Source organism: Hemiscyllium ocellatum, chromosome 4, assembly GCF_020745735.1.
Source record: "Hemiscyllium ocellatum isolate sHemOce1 chromosome 4, sHemOce1.pat.X.cur, whole genome shotgun sequence".
NCBI classification, from domain to species: Eukaryota; Metazoa; Chordata; class Chondrichthyes; order Orectolobiformes; family Hemiscylliidae; genus Hemiscyllium; species Hemiscyllium ocellatum.
In genome coordinates this window covers 72,996,820-73,019,748 of record NC_083404.1, presented here as the reverse complement: position 1 = coordinate 73,019,748, position 22,929 = coordinate 72,996,820, and the positions used below count along the sequence as shown (strand labels likewise).

Genomic DNA, 22,929 nt, shown 5'->3' with positions numbered 1-22,929 from the left:
GGGATTCCTGGTCAGCTACATGATAGAAAGTAACCGGAGGCCCCATCACAATTTCAGGCTACAACACACATCTAAAAAAGGAGTATTTTTTTCTTTCAGTGATGCAACTTCCTGGAAGACAAGTTGGCTCAATGGTATGGATCAGATTGGTACCAATGGCCCTGGAATCAATTCTTGTTCCAACTAGGATGGATTTGGGACCTGCCTCCTTTCCTTGCCTGAGATGGAGACTGTGACACCAAGAATCGGTCTTACCTTTGGGCAAAGAACTCAAGAAGAACATATTTGCTTGGCTACTGAGAGCCAAGGTGAACTGTGTAAATTGTCACCTTGGTTGAGAAGAGATGATTAGGCAAATTAAGGAGTGACTCTAAGTTTTGATTTTATGCATTAGAGGCTAAATGTATTGGAAATTTGATGAGTTCTAGGCAGAATAACTAGCATCAAGTCTTCACGGAAACTTTTAGCAGTTCAATACGAATGGAACCATTGTGTTACATAAAGAAAATTATCAAATCAAAAATATTCGTGGTTACACTGCACGCTGGGTATGCATACGTGTACCAATATTGGTCTCTGAAAAAAGTGCAAGTATCAATTCTGTCCCATTCTTCTTACATCAAAGCAACTGAGCTTAAAAAAGGAACTTATCAAGCAGTTGACAGACATTCACTTATACACATTTTACATTCATTCAACAGTTGTGAAATTGTAATTCCTTTATTCCAATCCATTTACAACCAATAGAAAATACATTTATTCTTTCTTCACCAAGGTGATATCATTTCAGAATAATATCAATATTATCCTACTTTCAGGTTTGAATTTACTCTTCTAACTTTTATAAAAGGCTGGCACGGTGGCTCAGTGGTTAGCACTGCTGCCTCACAGTACTAGGGACCCAGGTTCAATTCCAGCCTCGGGCGACTGTCTGTGTGGAGTTTGCACATTCTCCCCGTGTCTACATGGGTTTCCTCTGGTTACTTCGGTTTCCTTCCACAATCAAAAGATGTGCAATTCAGGTGAACTGGCCATGCTAAATTGCCCATAGTGTCGGAGATGAATATAGGGTAGGGGAATGGGTCTGGGTGGGTTACTCTTTGGAGGGTTCGTGTGGACTTCTTGGGCTGAAGGGCCTGTTTCCAAACTATAGGGAATCTAATCTAATCTTATTTGAAAAAGTGTAAACTATAGGATTGAACTGCTGGTGATTCTAACAAAGCCAAATTTAACACATCACATATGATTCATAATAGTTTGAATGAACATGGAACTCAGATGGAGATTTCAATAATGTGTCAAATATTACTGCACAACACACAACTGGAAATTATTTAATTCTATGCTGGAATTTAAAATTTGAGGAATACTTCATTGCCAACACATTACAAAAGACTTATTTTAAAATGTTGAAATTGTAACCTGCATGGCTAATAACAGAAATGAACATTAAATACATTACAAAGTATAATTTACATTGTCCACAGGAGGAAAAAATACTACTTACCAAAACATCCAAATGTCCTAAACCCTTCTCGAATATTCCGTGTAAACATAGGAATAATGGGCTGAAAACAGTAAAAGAGAAAGTGTTAAAGCAGTATTTAGACTGTTTTACAGACTTACGTTGCCCAATATAATTTTATTTTTAACAATTATGTCTCAATTAGGTGAAATATACTGGATTTCAATGGATACCTTCAAGAACCAACAACGCATAAAAATGAAACATTAACATTTTCTTATTTATTATTAGGCAGGAAGAGTGACACGTTGCTGTCAAGAGGGTCACATACAACATAGATCATGAGCTTAGTTGATTGGAAAGGGCTACCTTATTATAATGATGATTTGGTTAGTAATTTTTCTGATGGCCCAGAACAATCGCTATAACAACTTCCCAACCTAAATTTACATTTGTTATTGGCACAGACACTGATCCTACCTTACTCTCTCAGCATTAAAAGTATAATTTTAGAGCAGTAACATTTTCATAGTGCATCACAGAACAGAATTTGAGAGAATTAATTTCTTTTAAAACTGCTCTTTGGGTTTCATAAGAATGTATTAGTCGTAGCTGTAGTCCACAAGGGCCCCTTGTGCACTCTGCTATTCGATGTGATCATAACTGATCTTCAACTTCAATGCCACTTTTCCTCCTGCTTCCCATGTTCTTTGATTTTCTAAAACGATAAAAAATAGCCAATCGCTGTCTCAAATATACTCAAAAATCCATAATGCCCTGATGTAGACAATTCCCAAGATTCACCTTAGAGTGAAGAAATGTCTCCTCATCTCAGTCCTGAATGATTGCAGCTGTGACCACAAGGTTATATTTCCCAGCCAGGGAACAAAAAAAAACTTTGCCTAACCTTTTAACCCCCTTCAGAATCTTATATTTCACTGAGATAACCTTTCCTTCTTCTAAACTCCAGCAAGTACCAACCCTATTTATGCAGCTTCCTACCATAGGTAACCCTCTCAACTCAGGAACAATTTCATGAAACTCTGCTGTACATTTCCCAAAGCGAATATATATTTCATTAGATATTGAAACCGAAATAGTATAAAACTGTCTAGCTGTGACTCCACCAAAATTCAATACAACTACAGTAACACTACAACTACAATATGCTTATACTCTAGTCATTTTATAATAAAGAGCTTTTCTGTTCCCATTTCCTCCCATTAAGCTCCACATTTGTGCATTGAAGAACAAAGAACACAAAGACAGGCCCTTTGGTCTTCTAAGCCTGCACCAATACATTTTGCCCTTCCATACTAAAACTGTCTTCACTTACAGGATCCGTATCTCTGTATGCCTTTCCTATTGATCCATTCATCCAGGTGTTTCTTGATTGCTACTATTGTGGCTGTTTCCACCACCTCTTCTGGCAGCCCCTTCCAGGCACTCACCAACTTTTGTATGAAAATCTTGCTTCACACATCTCTTTTAAACATCTATGCACCCTCACTGCCTTCCACCCCCACCCTACACCTTGAACCCGTGTCCGCTAGTAATTGGCCCCTCCATCCATGCCATTTATAATCTAATTAAACCTTTATCAGGTCACCCTTCAGCCTGCTGCGTTCATGAAAACAAACCCAATCTATCCAATCTGTCCTCACTTAATTTGCATAAATCTACTGGAGCTGTATGCTCTTCAGTTTATACTGCCATCAAGCTTTGTATCATCAGCAAACAAATACATTCTTTCATCCAAGTCATTAATATAGATTGTAAATAAAAAGGCCTCAGCATTGATCCTGAGAACACTCCACGACATTCAGCTTTCCAACTTGAAAATATTCCGTTTTTCATTACACTGATTCCTGTCCACTAACAAATCCTCTACTCATAATATATTACCCTAAGCTCCAGAAATACTTACGTAACATTTTCATCTTTCATGATGCTCCTATCAAATGCCATTTGGAAATCCATATATACTCCATTCACTGGTTTCCCTTCATTCGTTCAACTTGTTACAACCTCAAAACATTCTAATAGATTTATAAAAGCATGATGATTTTATCAAATCAACTATGATTGTCAAAGTGCATGTTAAAATTAAATTGCAGTATCTTCCTTACAACTGATATTAGACTCGTTGGCTTTTTGCACCCTGGTCACCATGTCATAATATAGATAGATGCTCAGAAGGTGTATTGCTGATCAATTTTGTTCCCTAGATCACCCATGCTCACTGATCTGCACTGGCCCCTACTCAAGCAATACCTTAAATTTAAAATTTTCATCCATCTGCCACAGTATTTTACTAGATCAGTATGATGAGGAACCAACTACGAAACAGACTAACCTAGAATTGGTTTTGTGCAATAAGAATAGTTTAATGAATATTCTCAATAACTGTATTTTTGAATATAACAAGTGATGAAAAGTACTGGATTTGAGAAACTGCGGTAAATCTCTCAGAATTCCCATTAAAACTGTACATCATGTTTGTTTCAATAAGTTACAGGTGAGAAAAAACATGAAAGGCCCAAACAATGAGTCAGCCCTGAATGTTGGGAAAGACTATATCTATAGTTGCCTTCATAAAAGGGAGCATTCAGGAAAACACTGATGTAAAAGAGGTTCGAAAGCGATGGATAAACAAGTGATGATCTTTTACACATGTGCTTTTTTTAGGTCAAAGAACCAGTTTCAAATTTAAATCCTTTTGCTTTTCTCTGACAGTTAAGAGTTTTCACTTTAAATTGGTGTTCTTCAAAACTGGGTGCAAGACAAAAAACTGTCTAAAAAGTATTTCATCAGCAATATTCATGTGTTAAATTAATTGTATTTATGTTTAATTATTGCATGTTGATTTTTTGTTTGAAATGTGAAAACTGATGACAGTTCTTTTAAGTCTGAACTAGAGGTTGGAATTTCTTTTATCACAAAAGCTAATCTCCATCAAGATCATAACACAAGTTTCTGGAGGAAGCTGTTGACATATCTCAGATGACCTTACAGCTAGTTTACAATGTATTGTGATGCCAACAGCATGGGTTCAATTCCTGTAACAGACGAGGTTACCATGAAAGACTCTCCTTCTCTACTGAAGAAGTGTAGTGAATCTCATATTCAACTTTCACCAGTCATTTCTATCTCAAGAGAGAGCAATCCTGTAGAACTATGGCAACTTTGCACCTTTTATTCAGAAATAATATGACAATGTGCCATGCTAGGTGAAGTGATAAAAAACAAATCAGAATTAGTGTGCAATCTGACCACAAGGGATCATCTTGTGACTAGTAAACAAAATAGTCTCTCATAGGTTTCAGGGGAGAGTTACAAACCAAGATATAAAATTTATATGAAGTGAATTTTGAAGGGGCAAGAAATAAATTGATCATAATAAACTGGACTGAATTATTAATAGTCAAGAGTGTGGTGTTGAAAAAGCACAGCAGGTCAGACAGCATCCAAGGAGCAGGAGAATCGACATTTCGGGCATAAGCCCTTCTTCAGGAATGGGCCCCATCATAGGAAATATTCAAAGTAGTATTTGGTGCCATTGGGAAGCGTCATTCCCAACTGCCAAATGTGAAACTAATGTAGTTTAGCAATTTTAGTCAAATAATTTTGTCATAAAATCATACAGCACAGCAAGAAGCCATTTCAATCTGACATGCCTGCAGCAGCTCCATTAAAAAAAATTGAACTAATCCTATTTTCTGCTCTATGTCCATAACGAAGAAACATATTTTTAAAGTATTCAAATGGAAATTGGATATATTTACACCATTATTTCAGACAGTGCCTTCCAAATCATAGCAATTTATTGGATAATCATGCAAAATCTGTCTCTTCTAGTTATTGATTTTCCTGCTATTGGAAATTGTTTCTTCTTATACAATTCAACTGGTCATAATTTTGAACACACCAATTAAATTTAATTTCAATCTTCTCTTCTGAAGAGAACAATCCTAGTTTTTCTAGCTCTCCATGTAACTAAAGCCCCTCCTTCCTAATACTATACTCAAACCAACTCTGTATCCACTTCAGAGCCCTGATATTATCTAAAAGGATGACATCTTGAATTGGAAACAATACTTCAGTTGAGCCCTAACCAGTGAAGAAAATTTGTCAAACCAAAGGCAGGACAAGAAGAAATCCTGCAAACTGGGAAAATTATAAAAAAGCAACAAATCTGTAGAGAAAATAAAGATGTGCATAAAGAAAGTTGCAAGTGGGATCAAGGTTAATCAGGTTTTCACAAATACATTGAGAGAATGAGCATTACCAAAGGGAAAGTGGCACATTAAAAATAGGAGTAGAAGAAAATGTAGTAAACAATAAGGAAATACCAGGCATATTAAGTAAACACTGGCTCAGATTTTGCAATGGAGATAACTGTGAAGTTATCAGTGCTCACCACTACCAAACAGCAACATTCAGCATCTCATCATGCACAGACAAACAAAGAAACCAAGAAGCTGCCACGTGAGCTTTCTTGCTCCTTCATACGTTTCCTTATAAAATACTGCACTGAGAAATAAATCGAAACAAATTCAAAAAAATGTGAAATTGTAGTACTTACCTACTGAAAATATCCTACTACAAAAACTGGAAAAGAAAAGAACCTGTCCAAGTGAATTGTTATTGCTGTGCATTTTCTGACATTGCTAATTATATTGTACACACGGAGAGTGTGTTTGCTTCAGATTTTAATTATTGTTGGAGTATTTTTAAAAATACTTAATTCTGTTTTCAGTTCTTTTAGCAATTCTAATGCATACTTCATATCTCAGTAATGTAATTACGGAGACAAAGCATCACTTGTTCTATCCAAAGAGGTTCCCTGTAGAGAGTTACTGTGCTGTTTTTGATTTCCAAAACTTCAAGTATAAAAGCAGATTGAAAGACAGTTAACAAGTCTAAACACAATGAATGACTAATGTTTTTCATTCCCCACTGACAATGAGATTCAAGCAAAGGTGTGAAGATTCAAAGGGGCAAAGCATAAAATAGCAAATATTAGATGAATCTTGTTAACTGTACAGACAGTTGAAGCTATTTAGGATGTGCAAAATACCGCACTACAAAAGTAGTGAAAATTTGAAAGATATAACAAGGATAAAGCTTTTAAGTTACAGGGGAGAGAAAAAAAAAGAGATAGGATGCGAGTACAGATTGTTGAGGGAAAGGGTTGCTGGTGGAAGGCAAATGGAGATGGCAGCTGGGAATGGAAAGAAACAAAAAAAAATTAGCTGAAATTACTACTCTCAAATTGAGCCTGTGGTTCCTCAAGAACTCCCTTGAGCTTTATTAGAACAGCAGAATCAGAGTTGAGAGAATGCGAGTAAGATTGTGAACTTTAGTGGAACATGTCTATGCCAACCATGATGCCATAAACTAATCCCAAACCCTCTTGTCCCTGCCTGTTCATGTATCTAAGTACCTCTTAAGCATTGCTATTGTATCTGGTTCTATCACCTCCCACAGGAGCACATTCCATACACCTACCACCCTCTGCATAAAACAAATCACCCTGTACATCCACTTAAAACATTTCCCCCCTCTCACTTTAAACAGATGCCCCTTAGTATTAGATATTTCCACCTTGGAAAATAAAAGATTCTGACTATTCACCCTATCCATGCCTCTCATAATTTTATATATCTTTATCAGGTTGCCCCTCAGTCTCCAAAGCTCTAGGAAAAACAATCCATATTTGTCCAACCTCTCCTTCTCATTAATACACTTTAATCCAGGCAACATCCTGGTGAACTACTTTTGCACCCTCTCTCCAAAGCTTCCATATCCTTCCTATAATATGACAACCAGAATGATACACAATATAAACCATAAACACAGTGGCTACAATAGCAGGCCAGAAACTAGTTATACTGTAGCAAGTAACTCACCTCCCTACTCCCCAAAACCTGTTCACTATCGACAAGGCACAAGTCAGGAGTGTGATGGAGTACTCCCCAATAACACTTGAGACATTTGTCACCATCCATTTGACTGGCACTACATCCACTCCCTCCAGCACTGACACTCAGCAGCAGCAGAGCGGATTATCTACAAGATACATTGCAGATATTCGCCAGACAGCATCTTCCAAACCCACCATTATTTCCATCTAGTACAACAAAAGCACCTTCAAGTCTCTCTCCCCCAAGCCACTCTCCATCCTGACGTGCATTTCTTCACTGTCACTGAGTCAAAATCCTGGAATTCTCCCCCTAATGGCATTGTGGGTCAATCCACTGCAAGTGGCCTGCAGCAGTTCACCACCACCACCACTTTCTCAATGGCAACTAGGGATGGATGAGGAATTCTGGCCAGTTAACAATGCTCACATCCCACAAATGAATACCTTTAAAAAAAATACACAATAGGCCGAAAGTGGCCTAACTAAAGTCTTATACAGCTTCAACGTGACTTATCAACCTTTTTACTCAACATCCCAACCATGCAGACAAGCACATCATACCCCTTCTTTATCAGTTTATCCATTTGACTTGCCATTGTCAGGGAGCTACAGACTTGCAGCCCAAGATTTCTCTGCATATCCATGCTCCTAAGGCGCTTGCCATTTACAGAATACCCTCCTGTTGCATTTGACCTCCCAAAATACATCACCTCACACTTATCTGGATAAAACGCCATTGGCCATTTCTCTGCCTTACTCCCCAAATGATCTATATCCCACTGTAATTTCTTTTGATAACCGTCCTCACTATATAACAGGGGTCCTAGCACTGATCCTTGTGGACTACCACTGATCACAGTTTTGCAATCAGAAATACACCCCTCCACAACTACCCCATATCTTCTATGACCAAACCAATTTTGTATTCAACTTACCATCTCACCGTGGATCATGTGGCCTCATCTTCTGAACCACCCTACCATGAGGAACTTTGTCAAATGCTTTATTAAAGGTCAATACAACATTCACTGCTTGGCACTTTTGTTACTTCCTCAAAAACTCAATCAAAATTGAGAGTAAAGGCCTCCTTGGCACAAAGTCATGCTGATCATGCCTAATAAGTCCATTGTTTTCCAAAAGCAAGTAAATCCTGTCCCTAAGAATCTTCTCTGATAATTTCCTGATCACTGACATAAGGCTCACTGGCCTATAAATCAGGTGATCATATGCTCAGGGTTCTGATTGTGGACTAAATGGAAGTGTTACATAAAACAGTCCTCTAATCTACATTAGGTGCCTTTAATGCAGAGGAGATCACAGTGTGAGCAGCAAATACAGGACACTAAATTGACAGGTACAAGTAAATCAATATTACAGTCTGAAGGAATAAATACATCTGACCTTGGATGGTGGGAATGGAGGAAACAAAAAAAATTACGTGCTGTGTCTCATTCGATTTCACATGAAAGTGCAGTGAGAAAAGGAGGTATTGAATGATGAAAGACTTCACTAGGGTGGGTGATTGACTAGTGTTAAAGCAGTAACAGCTGCTTTTAAAATGGTGAAAAGAGGGGGTAGATATGTTTGGTGGCAACATTGTGTTGGATGGACACTTAAGGAAAAATAATATTTTAAGCATTAGTATGGAAATTGGTATTATTTGATCAGATGTAACTGGAATGAAAAGGAGGTTATTCAAGGTAACTGGTAATATATCCACTGTAAACCCACTGTCTACACTTGCCTGCACTTTTCAGACACCACTTCCTGAAAGAATTCGAAACGGCACTTCATGCTTTTTCATCACCATTCCATCTCTTCTGATAATACCACATTCCCCATCAACACTTTCAAAATGGATACCTTTATTCCCAATCAAAGAATCTTTAACGCTATTGACAGGGTTCCTTTCACTGTATCCAATTATTTTCCACAAATCAACTCTTACCCCTCCCCAAATCGCAATAAGGTTTCATTTGTTCTCAACTTTCACTTCGTCAGCAACATTCAAAGTATCATAGAACAGTATTCCTACTGTATGGAAAAAGGCCGTTACTCCGAAGAGTAACCCACCCAGCACTATTCCCCTACCCTATTACATTTCCTCTGTGTACTGCACCTAACCTACACATCTCTGAACACTATGGACAATTCATCATGGCTAATTCACCTAACCTGCACATCTTTGGATTGTGGGAGGAAACCCATGCAAACTCCACACAGACAGTTGCCAGAGGCTGGAATTGAATCTGGGTCCTTGGTGTTGTGAAGCAGCAGTGCTAACCACTGAGATTTCTACTACCTCATGCAGGATGCCATTTTTCCTCTGCTACCCACACAACACTCCAAAAAGGACTATTATCTCCCAAAAGCCTTGGTCCATTCCTCAAACTCTCCCACCTATCCCTTGCTGTCCTGTAGCAAGTTTCCATGCAGTGATGCAACACTTGCACATTTATTTCATCTCTCAGCTCTCGTCTCCAGGTTCAGAAGCGATTTGTTTTCACTCCTTTCCATGTATTTGACTGACATTTCTGAGCACTTAAACGCTTTTGTGCTTTTTAAAAAAATGGAACGTACAAAATAAATAACACTTCAAAATTCCATTCATTTTATCTATTAATAAGATTTTGTTTTGTAAACTGAAACACATTTAAATACTATTTACCTTTAAATGTAATTCTATTTAATTAATGTTTTCTAAATATGAAAAAAACTTAAATTCATTACTTAAAGAGGGATTTTGGTATATTAAGCTTTCTCAAAGTATAAAACTTTGAAGAAAACTCATCAATCTTGTCTTGGCTACAGTGGCAGTGCTTTGAAAGCTAGACTTTCAAATAAACCTATTGGACTACAACCTAGTATTGAGAGATTTTTTAATTTTGTCCACTTCAGTCCATCACCAGCATCTCCACATCTTGATTACAGTGGGGAGATAAAATATAAAATGTGTGACCACTTGGCAGAACAACCCCACTTTGTCTGAAAGTGTAACACGGGAAATTTCTATTGGTCATTTTTAATCTCTGCCTAATTGCAGACTAATCTCTCTGTCTTCCTACTTACCTACTACCTGATTCCTATGAAGCTCACTATTAGCTCAGTGAACAACATCACATCATTCCATTAGATATTCTATATGCTTCTATACTCAACATTAACTTGAGCAATGTCAGATTACAATTCTGCTACTTCCATTTATACCTCCTCGAGACATCTTTAATTTCTTAACTTGTTCCATCTCCTTTGGTGTACACCATCAAGCCTTTTGCTATTTAAAATATCTTCCTTTATCATTCTCACAGACCTTCCCATTGTTTCTCTGCTTCTTTATTTATTTAAAATCCATTACATTTCTAACTTCTTTATGCAAAAGGACAGAGTAGAAAGTCAGACTTTTCCAGAACTTCAAAAATTTTTCAGCTGTTGGAACCATTTTTTGGGGTTTAGATGGCATTCAGTAATGACAGCAGCTAGAATTAAGAAGCTGCCTCCAGCATTGACATCCATGACAAGCAGCTTGAGGAGACAGTCTTCACAATTTCTGCTGAGAAAGTGGGGTTGGAAGGGAAAGTACAGTGACAGCTCCATCAAACTGATGGGAGCAGCTGTTAATGCATCACTCCCAGCACTATCAAAGACATCAGTCCCAGGAGCTCTTCATGCAACGGCTAGTTTCTTTCAACAGAAGACAATTAGCCTTTCCAAAAAAAAGGGAGAACTCTCATGATGCTCTAACATTTCACTGTGCTGCAGCCGCTTCCTAATTGCGAGATACTGACATAGCATTAGCCCATGCAATGCTAGGAAAGTTGTAATTTCCATGTAGGACTGTGTGAATGGCACAATTATCTTTCTCAATTAGTTTCCTGCTGCTATTGGGTGGGTTGCTCAACAAAAATGGTCATTGATGGGTCATTGGCAAACCAGCCCAATGCATTTTTCTCTAATTTTGCTTGCTTTCCCAAATATATTCCAAAGCCCTGGAAAATATTCCGTGAGTTATTTTTCCACAGCAGTAACCTGACCGGCCGTATATTCCGAGCTTTTTCTATTTTAACTTGGAGTTAATACATTGTACTTCAGATGGTCTTAAATTTGCGAACCATTAAATTTATCAATTATATGTTTAACAAGTTGATAAGGAGGATCACTCAAATCTACGCAGAGTATAATAGTCAGTGCGAGATAATGCCTGGTTCCACTATGTCCAGTTTCAAACAATGAGTTTTGGTCATGCAAAAGTTGGTGTGCATCAACAAGCCAAAAAGGAAGGAGATAAAACAGAAAAAGTGCAAACAATTTTAAAGAAAGACTTAAGTAAGACTCATCACGCTGCACTGCTATGTAGAAACTGACCCAGTAATATGTTGTCAGATTTTGTTTTACACTCTCAACTACCCAAGGAACTTCACATTGATATAAAGCTACTATATAAACATAAATTGTATTTGATTCTATACCTTATCAACAACTGCTGCAAAACTGACACATCTATCATTCCTGCTTCCTCCATTTTTCTTAAAATCAAGGAGTGGTATAAGGTCCAGTTCCTGAATGCAGAGGTGTAAAGAATTATGAATAATCTGTGATGAAAACCACTAGTCCAGTAGTTTTGTGTTTTTAGGTACCATTATTGGTGCTAAGAGCTGTGGCCCAGGAGATTATTTGATTGATTTTGATTCAGTAAGTTGTACGATTGATTCTGCTGATTTTACAATCAAGCGTTGTGGAACTCAAGTCAGATTGTCAAGACACATAATTAAAAGGGAAACATCAGGCTAAGTGCCCATAATACAAGAGGACCCTGTAAGTGCTGCAGCATACAAAGGCACTTAAAAAGTCAAAAGGAGAAAAATACTGGATTTAACATGAGTGAGAGTTTGAGGAAATGGAAGGGACATCTGATAGAACTGTACTAAATTACAACAAGTTTAGCTAAGGTAGATAAAGCTATTTCCACTAGCTATGGAATATAGATTTTGTGGTTTAAGCAAAAGATGCAGAAGGGATATGAAAAGCAACCTTTTTTGATACAGGAACAAATAATAATTTGAAATTTTTTTGCCTGTGATGGAAAAAAGAAATTGGAACTTGAAGAAAATGCACAGGACTACAGGTACAGAATGGGAGAATGGAAGGATTGGATTGCTCAACAGAGAGCACACATGAATGCAGTAGACAAAATAATCTCCCTCCGGGAATAACAGACATGTTAGTTTTGCATCAGTTATTGACAAGGTGTAGAATCAAATATAAATTTATATAACATCTAACTCAATATGAAACCCCTTGGGGCATTTGAGAGTGTAAAACAAAATCCAAGCAGTTTCCAAAATTTGTTTTGCTATTACAAGAATTCCCAAGCTGAATTTTGCATCCATTTTATTCTAAGGATCATTTAAACATTTCTCAAGCAAAATATGTTTCGCAGAACAATAATTGAAACAACTTTAAATTTAACTGCTTCATAAATTCAAATTTTTGAAAAAAATAGATCAATGCTTTCAGTATAAGGCCTTTCGGGATAATTTACTGCCTTAGTTAATGGTCTATGATGATATGATTAGTAATGCAAACATTTTGCATCCCTGATCACAAATAGTTAAAATAAGGTGTTGAAAAGGATCAAACACGATTTAAAACATTAATAAAATGACAAAAATATTGATCACGAATTGGCAAGAAAGAGAGTTCTATCCAGTACTGAACACTGTATAACTTGTTTAAAAACTTAGCAGATGGGACAAAGTATTGAGCATGGTCAAAACTGTAATATAATCATATTATTCAGGTCATGAAGAACTTGGGAGTTACTTAAGTGAGCGCCTGAGACAGTGAGACACAGAAATAAAAAGTCAGTTTTCAAAGTCAAAAAGTGGGTAATACTTCATATTTCAATAATGGAAAATCACTTTATACAGCGGTATATAGAACACTGGCCTGGAATTTGTAGTCAGTAGCGAACGAATAGTGCCAGCCACTCATTACACCTACACTTGCCCACAGTTGCTGTGGGCTTTTGCACTGGAACTTGCAGTGATGAGAAATCCACATCAGTGCATAACCTTCTACTGGGAACATGGGACCTGTGTGAACAGGACAAGCAACTGTGTTAACTAGTTAACCACACCTTAACCACTCAGATTGAAGAATTTATAAGCAGCGCAGAACTGAGAGTTAGACTATTCAATTCAATGCCAAATCACATACAGAAAGCACAGCAAAGAGAGGAAAGAAAGGGGAGACTAATGGGGAACAAGAGAGAGAAAAAAGTGGAATTTTTAAAAAATCTTCAGCAGTAATTAAAATTTTAAGGTTTGAGACTCCACACAAGTTAATTTTCAGTGTCAGAGAGATTGCTTGTTACTAGTTAAGATTGATCACGCCACTCCAAATTCATTTACACCAGAATGGACAAGCCTTGTTTTAATTTTGGAAAATTTAGTGGTTTAGCACAGAAAATTGATGCATTTCATATGTTTCAAGAAGCATGTTTCAATGAAGTATCAAGATCACAAAGCTACCTGACATTTTCACATTTAATGATGATGTGCAAGCACCTGGAAGGTGCTGAAAAAACCCATCAGGTCTGACAAAATCTGAGGAGAAAAAGAGAGTTAATGCTTTGAGTTCAATGTGACTCTTCTTTAAAAGTTAATTCTATTTCTCTTTCCACAGATGTTGTCAAAACTGAATAATTCCATCACCGTTTCATTTCTGATTTTCAGCTTAAACTAAAACTTGACTCCTTTTTCACTTGAAGTTGCTGTCCTATTTACTTCATAATGATAGTGTTCTGACAGCTTTACCATTATTTTTGGTGCAAAACTTGAACCATTGACTTAAATCTTGGCAGGGATTAACTTCATTGTCATTTTTGACAAAATTGGAACTTTTGTATTCAAACAATAACTGCAAATGTCTTTACATTTACTATTGCTCATTTAAACTGATTTTAATAAATATAAATAATTCAATATGTTATTGAATTAATTTTGTGCAGATTACTTATTGGTCTAATTTAAATTTGACTTAGTAGTTTGAAGAGGAGTTCAACTACAATACTGCAAATTTCATTCAAGTTAATACATTGTAAAAAGAAAACTATGCTTGTGTTGTAATTCCATACGCAACAGTATTTGCACAGAGATGTTTCTCTTGCTGTGTGTACTTGTAGCAATTACTTTCCACATTTTAAATATGTGCCATGTTCTCAACTGTTGGAGGGGGAACAGACAACCTTTCTGTACTTACTAACATAACTAAAATTTGATTCTCACTACTTGAAACCTTCTGATGAATCTGATATCTATTTCAATCCATAACTGCAAATATCAACAATACAAGCTCTTTTTCTTCCATTGCTAAGTATCATTGGTCACAATCCATTTTAACTAAAGTGAAGCCATACCCCTTTTAAAACATGATTTAATATTTAAAGGAAGTTGCATTTATATAGTACATTTGATGTCATCAAGATGTCCTATTGTCTAATCAATTCAATACTTTTTATGTAACCATTTGACATTTCACCACTTTAGGTTAAAAAAGACAGCCAATTTAATCACAGCAAACTCCTACAAACAACGATAAAAAACTATCCAGATAATTTTTAAGAGATGCATTAATATAAATAATAGATATAGAAATGTTTTAATTTGTAGGTGTTATTGGGATGTTAAGGAAGCCTTTGATTTGCATTTCTCAATTCAAAATATTGTATCATTAAGAAAGAACAAATAAAGTTGTCATTAGAGCCATGATCTTATAGAATGGCAAAGCAGGCTCGAAGGGCCAAGTAGTTTACTCTGGTTCCTTACTCATATGAGAAAGAGATGAGGAGTGAGTAGTAGAACATCTGGCAGGAAATTAGCATTTGCATTGGGTGCTGCCATTGAGCAGCATTTGTCACAAGTTGAAGGGCTGCTGTAATAACCCAGGAGTGACTAAACTAATTTTCACAAGAATTGTTATAAGGATCTAGTGATCCATATTAGAATTCAGCATTAGAACTAAAACAATTGTCTCAGGAAAAAGTGAGTAGTCTGTTAGAAAACTGCACCAGGGAACGAGGGAAGGGAGCATACAGCTGAGAACAACAACATAAGAACTCAAAAACTAGGAGCAGGACTAAGCCATTTGGCCCTTCGAGCCTGCTCAGTCATTCATGATGATCATGGCTGATCTTTTTGTGGCCTCAACTCCACTTACCCGTCATCTCACCACTACCCTCAATTCCTTCATTGTTCCAAAAACAAAATCAATCTTAGCTTTGAAGACATTTACTGAAGTAGCCTCAACCCCTTCATTGGACAGGGAATTCCATAGATTCACAATCCTCTGGGTGAAGTTCCTTCTTAATTCAGTCTTAAATCTACTCCCCCTAATATTGAGGCTATGCCCTCTTATCTCAGTTTCACCTGCTAGTGGAAACATCCTCTCTGCATCTATCTTATCTATTCCCTTCATAATTTTATATATTTCTATGAGATCCCACCTCATTCTTCTAAATTCCATCGAATGTAATCCCAATCTACTCAGTCTTTCCTCATAAGATAACCCCCTCAACTCCAGAATGAGCCTGGTGAACCTCCTCTGCACCCCTCCCAGTACCAAGACATCCTTTCTCAAGTAAGCAAGTACTGCACGCCGGACTCAATGTGTGATCTCACCAGCACTCTAAAAAGCTGCAACATAACCTCCCCAGTTTTAAACTGAATCCCTTCAGCAATGAAGTACTAAATTCAATTAGCCTTCCTAATTACTTGTAGTATCTGCAGACCAATCTTTGGTGATTCATGTTAAAGGATACTCATGTCCCTCTGCATAGCAGCATGCTGAAACTTTTGAACTATTCAAGTAATAGTCCTTTTTACTATTACTACTACCAAAACAGATGACTTCACATTTATCAAATTGTATTCCATCTGCCAGACCAATGCCCACTCACTTAATGTACATATGTTCCTCTGCAAAGTTTCATAATCCTCTGCACACTTTGCTCTGCCACTCAGCTTAGTGTCATCTACAAACAATGACACCCGAGACATCATGCCCAACTCCAAACCATCAATAATAAATTGTGAATAATTGCGGTCCCAACACTGCTTCCTGAGGCATGTCACTCATTACTGATTGCTATTCTGGTTGGCACTCATTTACCTCTACTCTTTGCTTTCTGTTAGTCAACCAATCCTCTATCCATGCCAAATCTTACCCATTATACCATACACCTTTATCTTGTGCAGCACTGTGTTGAAAGCTTTTTGGAAATCTAACTATAACACATCTACTGGGTCAGCGTTGTCCATTGTGCTTGTAATGACTTCACAGAATTCCAAAAGATTAGTTAAGCATGACCTGCCCTTCTTGAACCCATGCTGTGTCTGCCCAAAAGGACAAAGTCTACCTAGATACCTTGCTATTTCTTCTTTAACAGTAAACTCAAGTATCTTCCCTTCTACAGAAGCTAAGCTATAATTCCCCATCTTTTGTCTACCACCTTTTCTAAACAGTGGCATCACATTTACTGTTTTCCAATCTGCTGGAATTGCCCCATAGTCCTGCAAACTTTGGAAAATTACAAGTGTGCTTGTTATTTCTCTTGCTATCGCATCTAGTACCCTGGAATGCATTCCATCAGGGCCAGGAGATCTGTCTATCCTTAGATCCAATAGCTTGCCCAACACTACCTCTTGCGTGGTAATGATCGTTTCCAGGTTCTCCTCTACCTTCATCTCTTAGTCAATTACTGGCATGTTATTAGTGCCCTCCACAGTGAAGACATTCACAAATACTTGTTCAATGCTTCAGCCACTTCATCATATCCCATGATTAAATGCCCCTGCTCATCCTCTACAAGACCAATGCTGCTCTTTAATTTTATATATTTATAGAAACTTTTGCTATCTGTCTTTACATTGTTCTTTTTTTTATAGTAAATAGTGTAGCTTCAGTAATTACAACAGTCTGAGGCATATCTTATGTCACGGTGGCAATGTCTCTATCTCTGAGGTAGGACGTCTGGGTGGAAGTCCTACCTGCTCCAGAGGTGTGTATACACAACTGATTAGGCAGTTTAAAAATATCCATAATAGATTGAGACGATTAGGTTTGAAAAATAATCCACTGCAGTTTAAGTTTTATTGCTACAAAGGGATTTATTTGTATGTTAAGAGATAATGTGACTAAGCTAAGAACGTTGTGAGTGTCATGAGCCTAGAGAACAAGTTCAAGGAATTTAGAAAAAACCCTCAAACATGCTGGTATTCATAGGAGAAAGAAACTGACAAGTACTGAACTTGTGCATTGTGCCATATCTTGAAGTAATCAAATATGAAGTTTCAATATTTAGATTATAGAACTATACAGCGCAGAACAGGCCCTTCAGGCCATCAGTCGTAAATCTATAATCCCTCAATTTGTAGTTATGCACCTTTGTACAAGCTGACGTCATCAGCTAGGAAAAAGACTTTCACGGTCTACTCTATCTAATCCTCTGATCATCTTGTATTTCTCTATCAAATCCCCTCTTAGTCTTCGTTCCAATGAGAACAGACCCAAGTCTCTCAGCCTTTCCTCATAAGACCTTCCCTCCAGACCAGGCAACATACTGGTAAACCTCCTCTGCACCTTTGCCAATGCTTCCACATCCTTCCTGAAATATGGCGACCAGAACTGTATACAATATTCCAAGTGTGGCCGCACTAGCGTTTTGTATAGTTGCAGCATGATATTGCAGCTCCGGAACTCAATCTCTCTATTAATGAAACCTAACATCCCGTATGCCTTCCTAACAGTACGATCCACCTGGGTGGCAACTTTCAGGGATCTATGTACATGGACTCTAAGACTCTGCACATCCACACTACCAAGAATCTTTCCATTGACCCAGTACTCTGCCTTCCTGTTATTCTTTCCAAAGTGTATCACTTCACATTTAGCTGCATTGAACTCCATTTGCCACCTCTCAGTCCAATTCTGCAGTTTATCCAAGCCCCCCCTGCAACCTGTAACATTCTTCCAAATTGTCCACTAGTGTCGTCTGAACATTTACTCATCCATCCACCTATGCCTGCATCTAAATCATTTATAAAAATACAAACAATAGTGGTCTCAAAACAGATTCTTATGGCACACCACTAGTAATCGGTTTCCAGGCTGAACATTTCCCATCAACCACCACATGCTGCTTTCTTTCAGAAAGTCAGTTTCTAATCCAAACTACTACATCACCCTCAATCCCATGCCTCTGCATTTTCTCCAACAGCCTACCATGTGGAACCTTATCAAAGGTTTTAGTGAAGTCCATGTATGCCACGTCTACTGCCCTACCCTCATCTACATGCATAGTCACCTTCTCATAAAAATCAATGAGATTTGAGAGATATGACCTGCCCTTGATGAAACCTTGATGTTGACTTTCTGAAATCAAATTGTTGCTTGTTAGATGATTATAAATCTTATCTTTCCAAAATCTTTCCTACAACAGAAGTAACGTTCACTGGTCTATAATTACCTGGGTCATCTCTACTGCCCTTCTTGAACAAAGTCACAGCATTTGCAATCCTCCAGTCCTCTGGTACTAAACCTGTAGACAATGACAAATCAAATATCAAAGCCAAAGGCTCTGCTATCTCCTCCCTAGCTTCCCAGAGAATCCTCAGATAAATCCCATCCAGCCCAGGGGACTTGTCTGCTTTCACTCCTTCTAGGAATTGATAACATCTGTTCGTAACTAACTTCGATCATTTCTAATCTAATATCTCATACCTCATTCTTCTCCTCTACAACATTCTCCTTTTCCCGAGTGAAAACCAATGAGAAATGTTCGTTTAGCACCTCTCCAATCTCCACAGGATCCACACTCAACTTCCCACTTCTGTCTTTGACTGGCCCTATTCCTACCCTAGTCATCCTTTTATTCCTCACATACATATAGAAGGCTTTGGGGTTTTCCTTTATTCTATTTGTCAAAGACTGCTCGTGTCCTGCCTTTGCTCTTCTTAACTCTTTCTTTAAATCCCTAGTACACCACGGTTCCCTTACCATATGACTGCCTCCCTGCCCAACAGGGACATACCTATCAAGGACACGTAATATTATACAATAAATGTTGTCAATTACAATTCTAAATTCTGATTATTCTTTTTGTTAGCATCAAGAATTTACACCTTTTGGTTTTACAAGAGCATGCAAACCTTAACAGTTTGTAGTACTCCTTCAGTGATAGTCTACTTATTGGTCAAAATTCTGAGGCTTAAGTCTCATTTTGAACCTACAAACTCTTGATTTAAAGGCAAGAGTGTTACTAATTGTATCACAGATAATACACTGAAGTAAATCCTTTGATAGTTATTAATCAATTTGAGATCGCAGCTAACTTTACCATTTAAGCATACCTAAGATGACATTTGCCCAGTTTAACTGCCAGCTAAATATGGTGTATTAACAGGGCAAGTAACAGACTGTTAACTAATCTTACGCAGTAAAGATCTTTTCAGTTTATAAATGATACTTTCACCGTGGCAATGGAATCAACAAGGGAATCCACAGATGTTTTCTGCTACTCTTCCCTTATGCTTGGGATTTCTTCAGGGCAAAAAATATTTATAGAATAAGGGCAGACGCAAAATAGAGATTGAAAAATTAAATTATACATCTGCTAAATAGTAAATCATAGCTTATTGGTACTCACCACTTGCGCATCAATTGCCACTTGCGCAAAACCCTTTCGACCGCGCCAGAATATGCTGTAAGACTCATCACTAAACAATGCTTCACGGACTCCACCTGGTGAGATGGCCAGTAAGTGACCACTTTTCAAAGCTTTGACACATTCTTCTTGCGGACCATGCATGACACTAAAAACTTCCAACAATAATTTAAAGCCTGAAAGAAAGTTTAAGTATCTTTACTGGCAGAAATAGGCGGGGGGGGGGAAAAAAACAAGTATTTAAGTTCTATTGTCTCACAAAAGCATTAAAAGTATAACACAGCTGATTATAGAGTCATACAGCACGGAAACAGAACCTTCGGTCCAACTCATCCACACTGACCCACATCCCAGTCTGACCTATCCCATTTGTCAGCATTTGGCCCATATCCCTCTAAACCCTTCCTATTCATATGTCCACCCAGATGTGTTTTAAATGATGTAATTGTATCCACCCTATCACTTCCTCTGGCAGCTTGCTCATACACATAGCATCTGCTGCATGAAAAGGTTGCCCCTTAGGTCCTGTCTAAATCTTTTGCCTCTCACCTTAATCCTCTGCTCTCCAGTTCTGCACTCCCCCACCCTAAGAAAAAGACTTTGATTATTCCCCCATCTACACTCCTCATGACTTAATAAATCTCTAAAAAGTCATCCCTCATCCTCTGATGCTCCAGTGAAAACAAACCCAGCCTCCCCTTGCAATCAAGAAACATGTGGGTAAATCTCTCAAGTTTAGCAACATCCCTCCTATAAAAGGGTGACCAGAACTGCATGCAGTATTCCAAAAGTGTCTTTGACAAAACTAATGTTAGTGTTTAGATTGGTTTAAGTCTATCTATTGGCTGGCTGTTCATTAATTAAACAACGTTCTAGTTCATGCAAAATCAGCAACTAACCTTTTTACAAGATTACACACAAACCTTGGAAGTTTCTCATTTGCACAAACATTCTAAGTAAAACAACTTATGATACAAGGGTTATCAAGCAGATATTCATCAAGGTGATTTAACCCTTGCACTATCAATGGTATCTTGTGTGTGAGATTGTGGAAAGTGGCAGAGGTGCAGCAAAATGATAGAGCTGCAGAGCGTGAAATGCTGGGAGTGAAAGAAAAGAAGGCATTGTTGTATCTTATTTCCGTTACTACAGTCCAGTGGGGGTAGGTATAGACCAGATATTACAGTTCAAAATAACGTATAACCAGTGACTGCCCAGGCAGTGAAGAGGAGTGTGGGCAATTTCAAAAGACTTAAAAGGTCTGTTACAGGTAATTAATTGTTAGTGTCACCAGTGGCTGCCCAGGAAGCAAATAAAGAGGTAGGCAGGCTCTAATGGAGTGACAATTTTTGAGAGGGGCTGCTTTGTGTTTGAAATGCTGCTGGTAGGTCTAAATGCAGGCTTAGGTGAATACCAGGCTTTCTTCAGGATGACGTGCAGCAACAACGTACAAGGCAAAATAAGACTTTTTTCTTCTCCCTAAGTCCTTTAAATGGGCAGAGGTGGCAGTCAGTGGAGTGGTACGCTCCTCCAATCAGACATGAGAAATCAGGGAGCAGTAAAGTATCCCTAGCAATTATGTCTGCAGGAAGCATGTCCGACTGCAGCTCCTCTCAGACAGGATGGATCTGTTGAATCGGCAGCTGGGTACACACGAGAATACAGGGGCCACAGATAGTGGCTTCAGGGAGATGGTCACACCACAGGTTCAGTGAGATAAACGGGTGACCACCAGGAGAGGTAGCCAGGTAGTGCAGGAGTCTACTGTGGCTGTTCCCCTCTCAAACAGTGTGTGCGTGCGCACACCTGTGACTGTGTCTCTCAGAGTAGCCTCTCAGAGGAAAATACCAGCAGCAGCCAGAAACCACAACTGGCTCTGCTATAAAGCAGGAATGGCAAAGTCCAGACAAGCAACTGTGATGAGGGAGGAGCATGGGCAGGCATTTCTTCAGCCTCTCCAGGAGAAGACTCCTGGTGGCATGTTGCCTCCCCCTGGTGCCAGGGTCAAGAACATCTTAGACCATTTGCAGCAATTTCTCAAAGGGGAGTGTGAGCAGTCACAGGTGGTTATACACATTAGTACCACTTACATTGGTAGAAAAAGGGAGGAGGTCCTGCAGAATGAATACAAGGGGTTTGGCAGGAGATTAAAAATTAGGATCGAAGGGGTTTTTAATCAGTGTGCACTGATTGTAGGAAAAGGATAATAAGGCAGATGAATGTGTGGCTGTGGAGCTGGTGCAAGGGATTTTTGGATCGCGTTTGGGCAGCAGTGAGCTGTCAAATAGGGATGGGTTACACCTGATCTGAAGTGGGATCAACACAGTCAGTTCTGCGATAGTGCAGTAATTCTGTTCTCATGCAATCACCTGTTATAAAAAAATTACGTACCATTTAAAGTAATGGGGCCAGAATGGCATTATGATCAATATACACTTTAAAGCTTTGCACTTTAGAAACAGTGTCCTCAATTGTGCTGTAGCGAATTCACATTAACAAAACGCACATTATAACCTGTATCCTGGTGGCAGATTTGCTAGAGCTACTCAGGAAGGTTTAAACTAGTCTGACAGAGAGGTGGGACCCTAAACAGTAACAAGACAGGGAGACAAGATTGAGGTTAGTATAGAAATTAGAGAGCAACTTAAACAAAAATTGCCGGCAAGTGCATGGCAGTGAACAAGGAAAGACTGATAAAGTAAAACTGCATTCATTTCAAAGCAAGAGGCTTGACAGGGAAGGCAGATGAACTTACAGTAGGGATAGGTATCACAGCTATTGCAGAAATATGGCCAAGGGAGGGACAGGACTTGCAGC

The 22,929-nt window shown here is 38.3% G+C and overlaps 1 protein-coding gene across 4 annotated transcripts in view; it reads right to left on the bottom strand.

The window, feature by feature from the left end:
* The window catches only part of tmem68 (transmembrane protein 68), a 61,253-nt gene that overhangs the window by 3,338 nt on the left and 34,986 nt on the right, over nucleotides 1-22,929 (bottom strand). For 3 of the 4 annotated variants that reach the window (XM_060824327.1, XM_060824330.1, XM_060824328.1), the window contains exons 5-6: nucleotides 20,095-20,288; nucleotides 1,508-1,568 (exon numbers count right to left, since the gene is read on the bottom strand). In XM_060824327.1, coding sequence (XP_060680310.1) covers nucleotides 1,508-1,568; nucleotides 20,095-20,288 — 255 coding nt within the window. Of the gene's footprint in view, nucleotides 1-1,507; nucleotides 1,569-13,356; nucleotides 13,484-20,094; nucleotides 20,289-22,929 lie in introns of those variants that run through there. The other variant, XM_060824331.1, reaches the window with a different exon arrangement.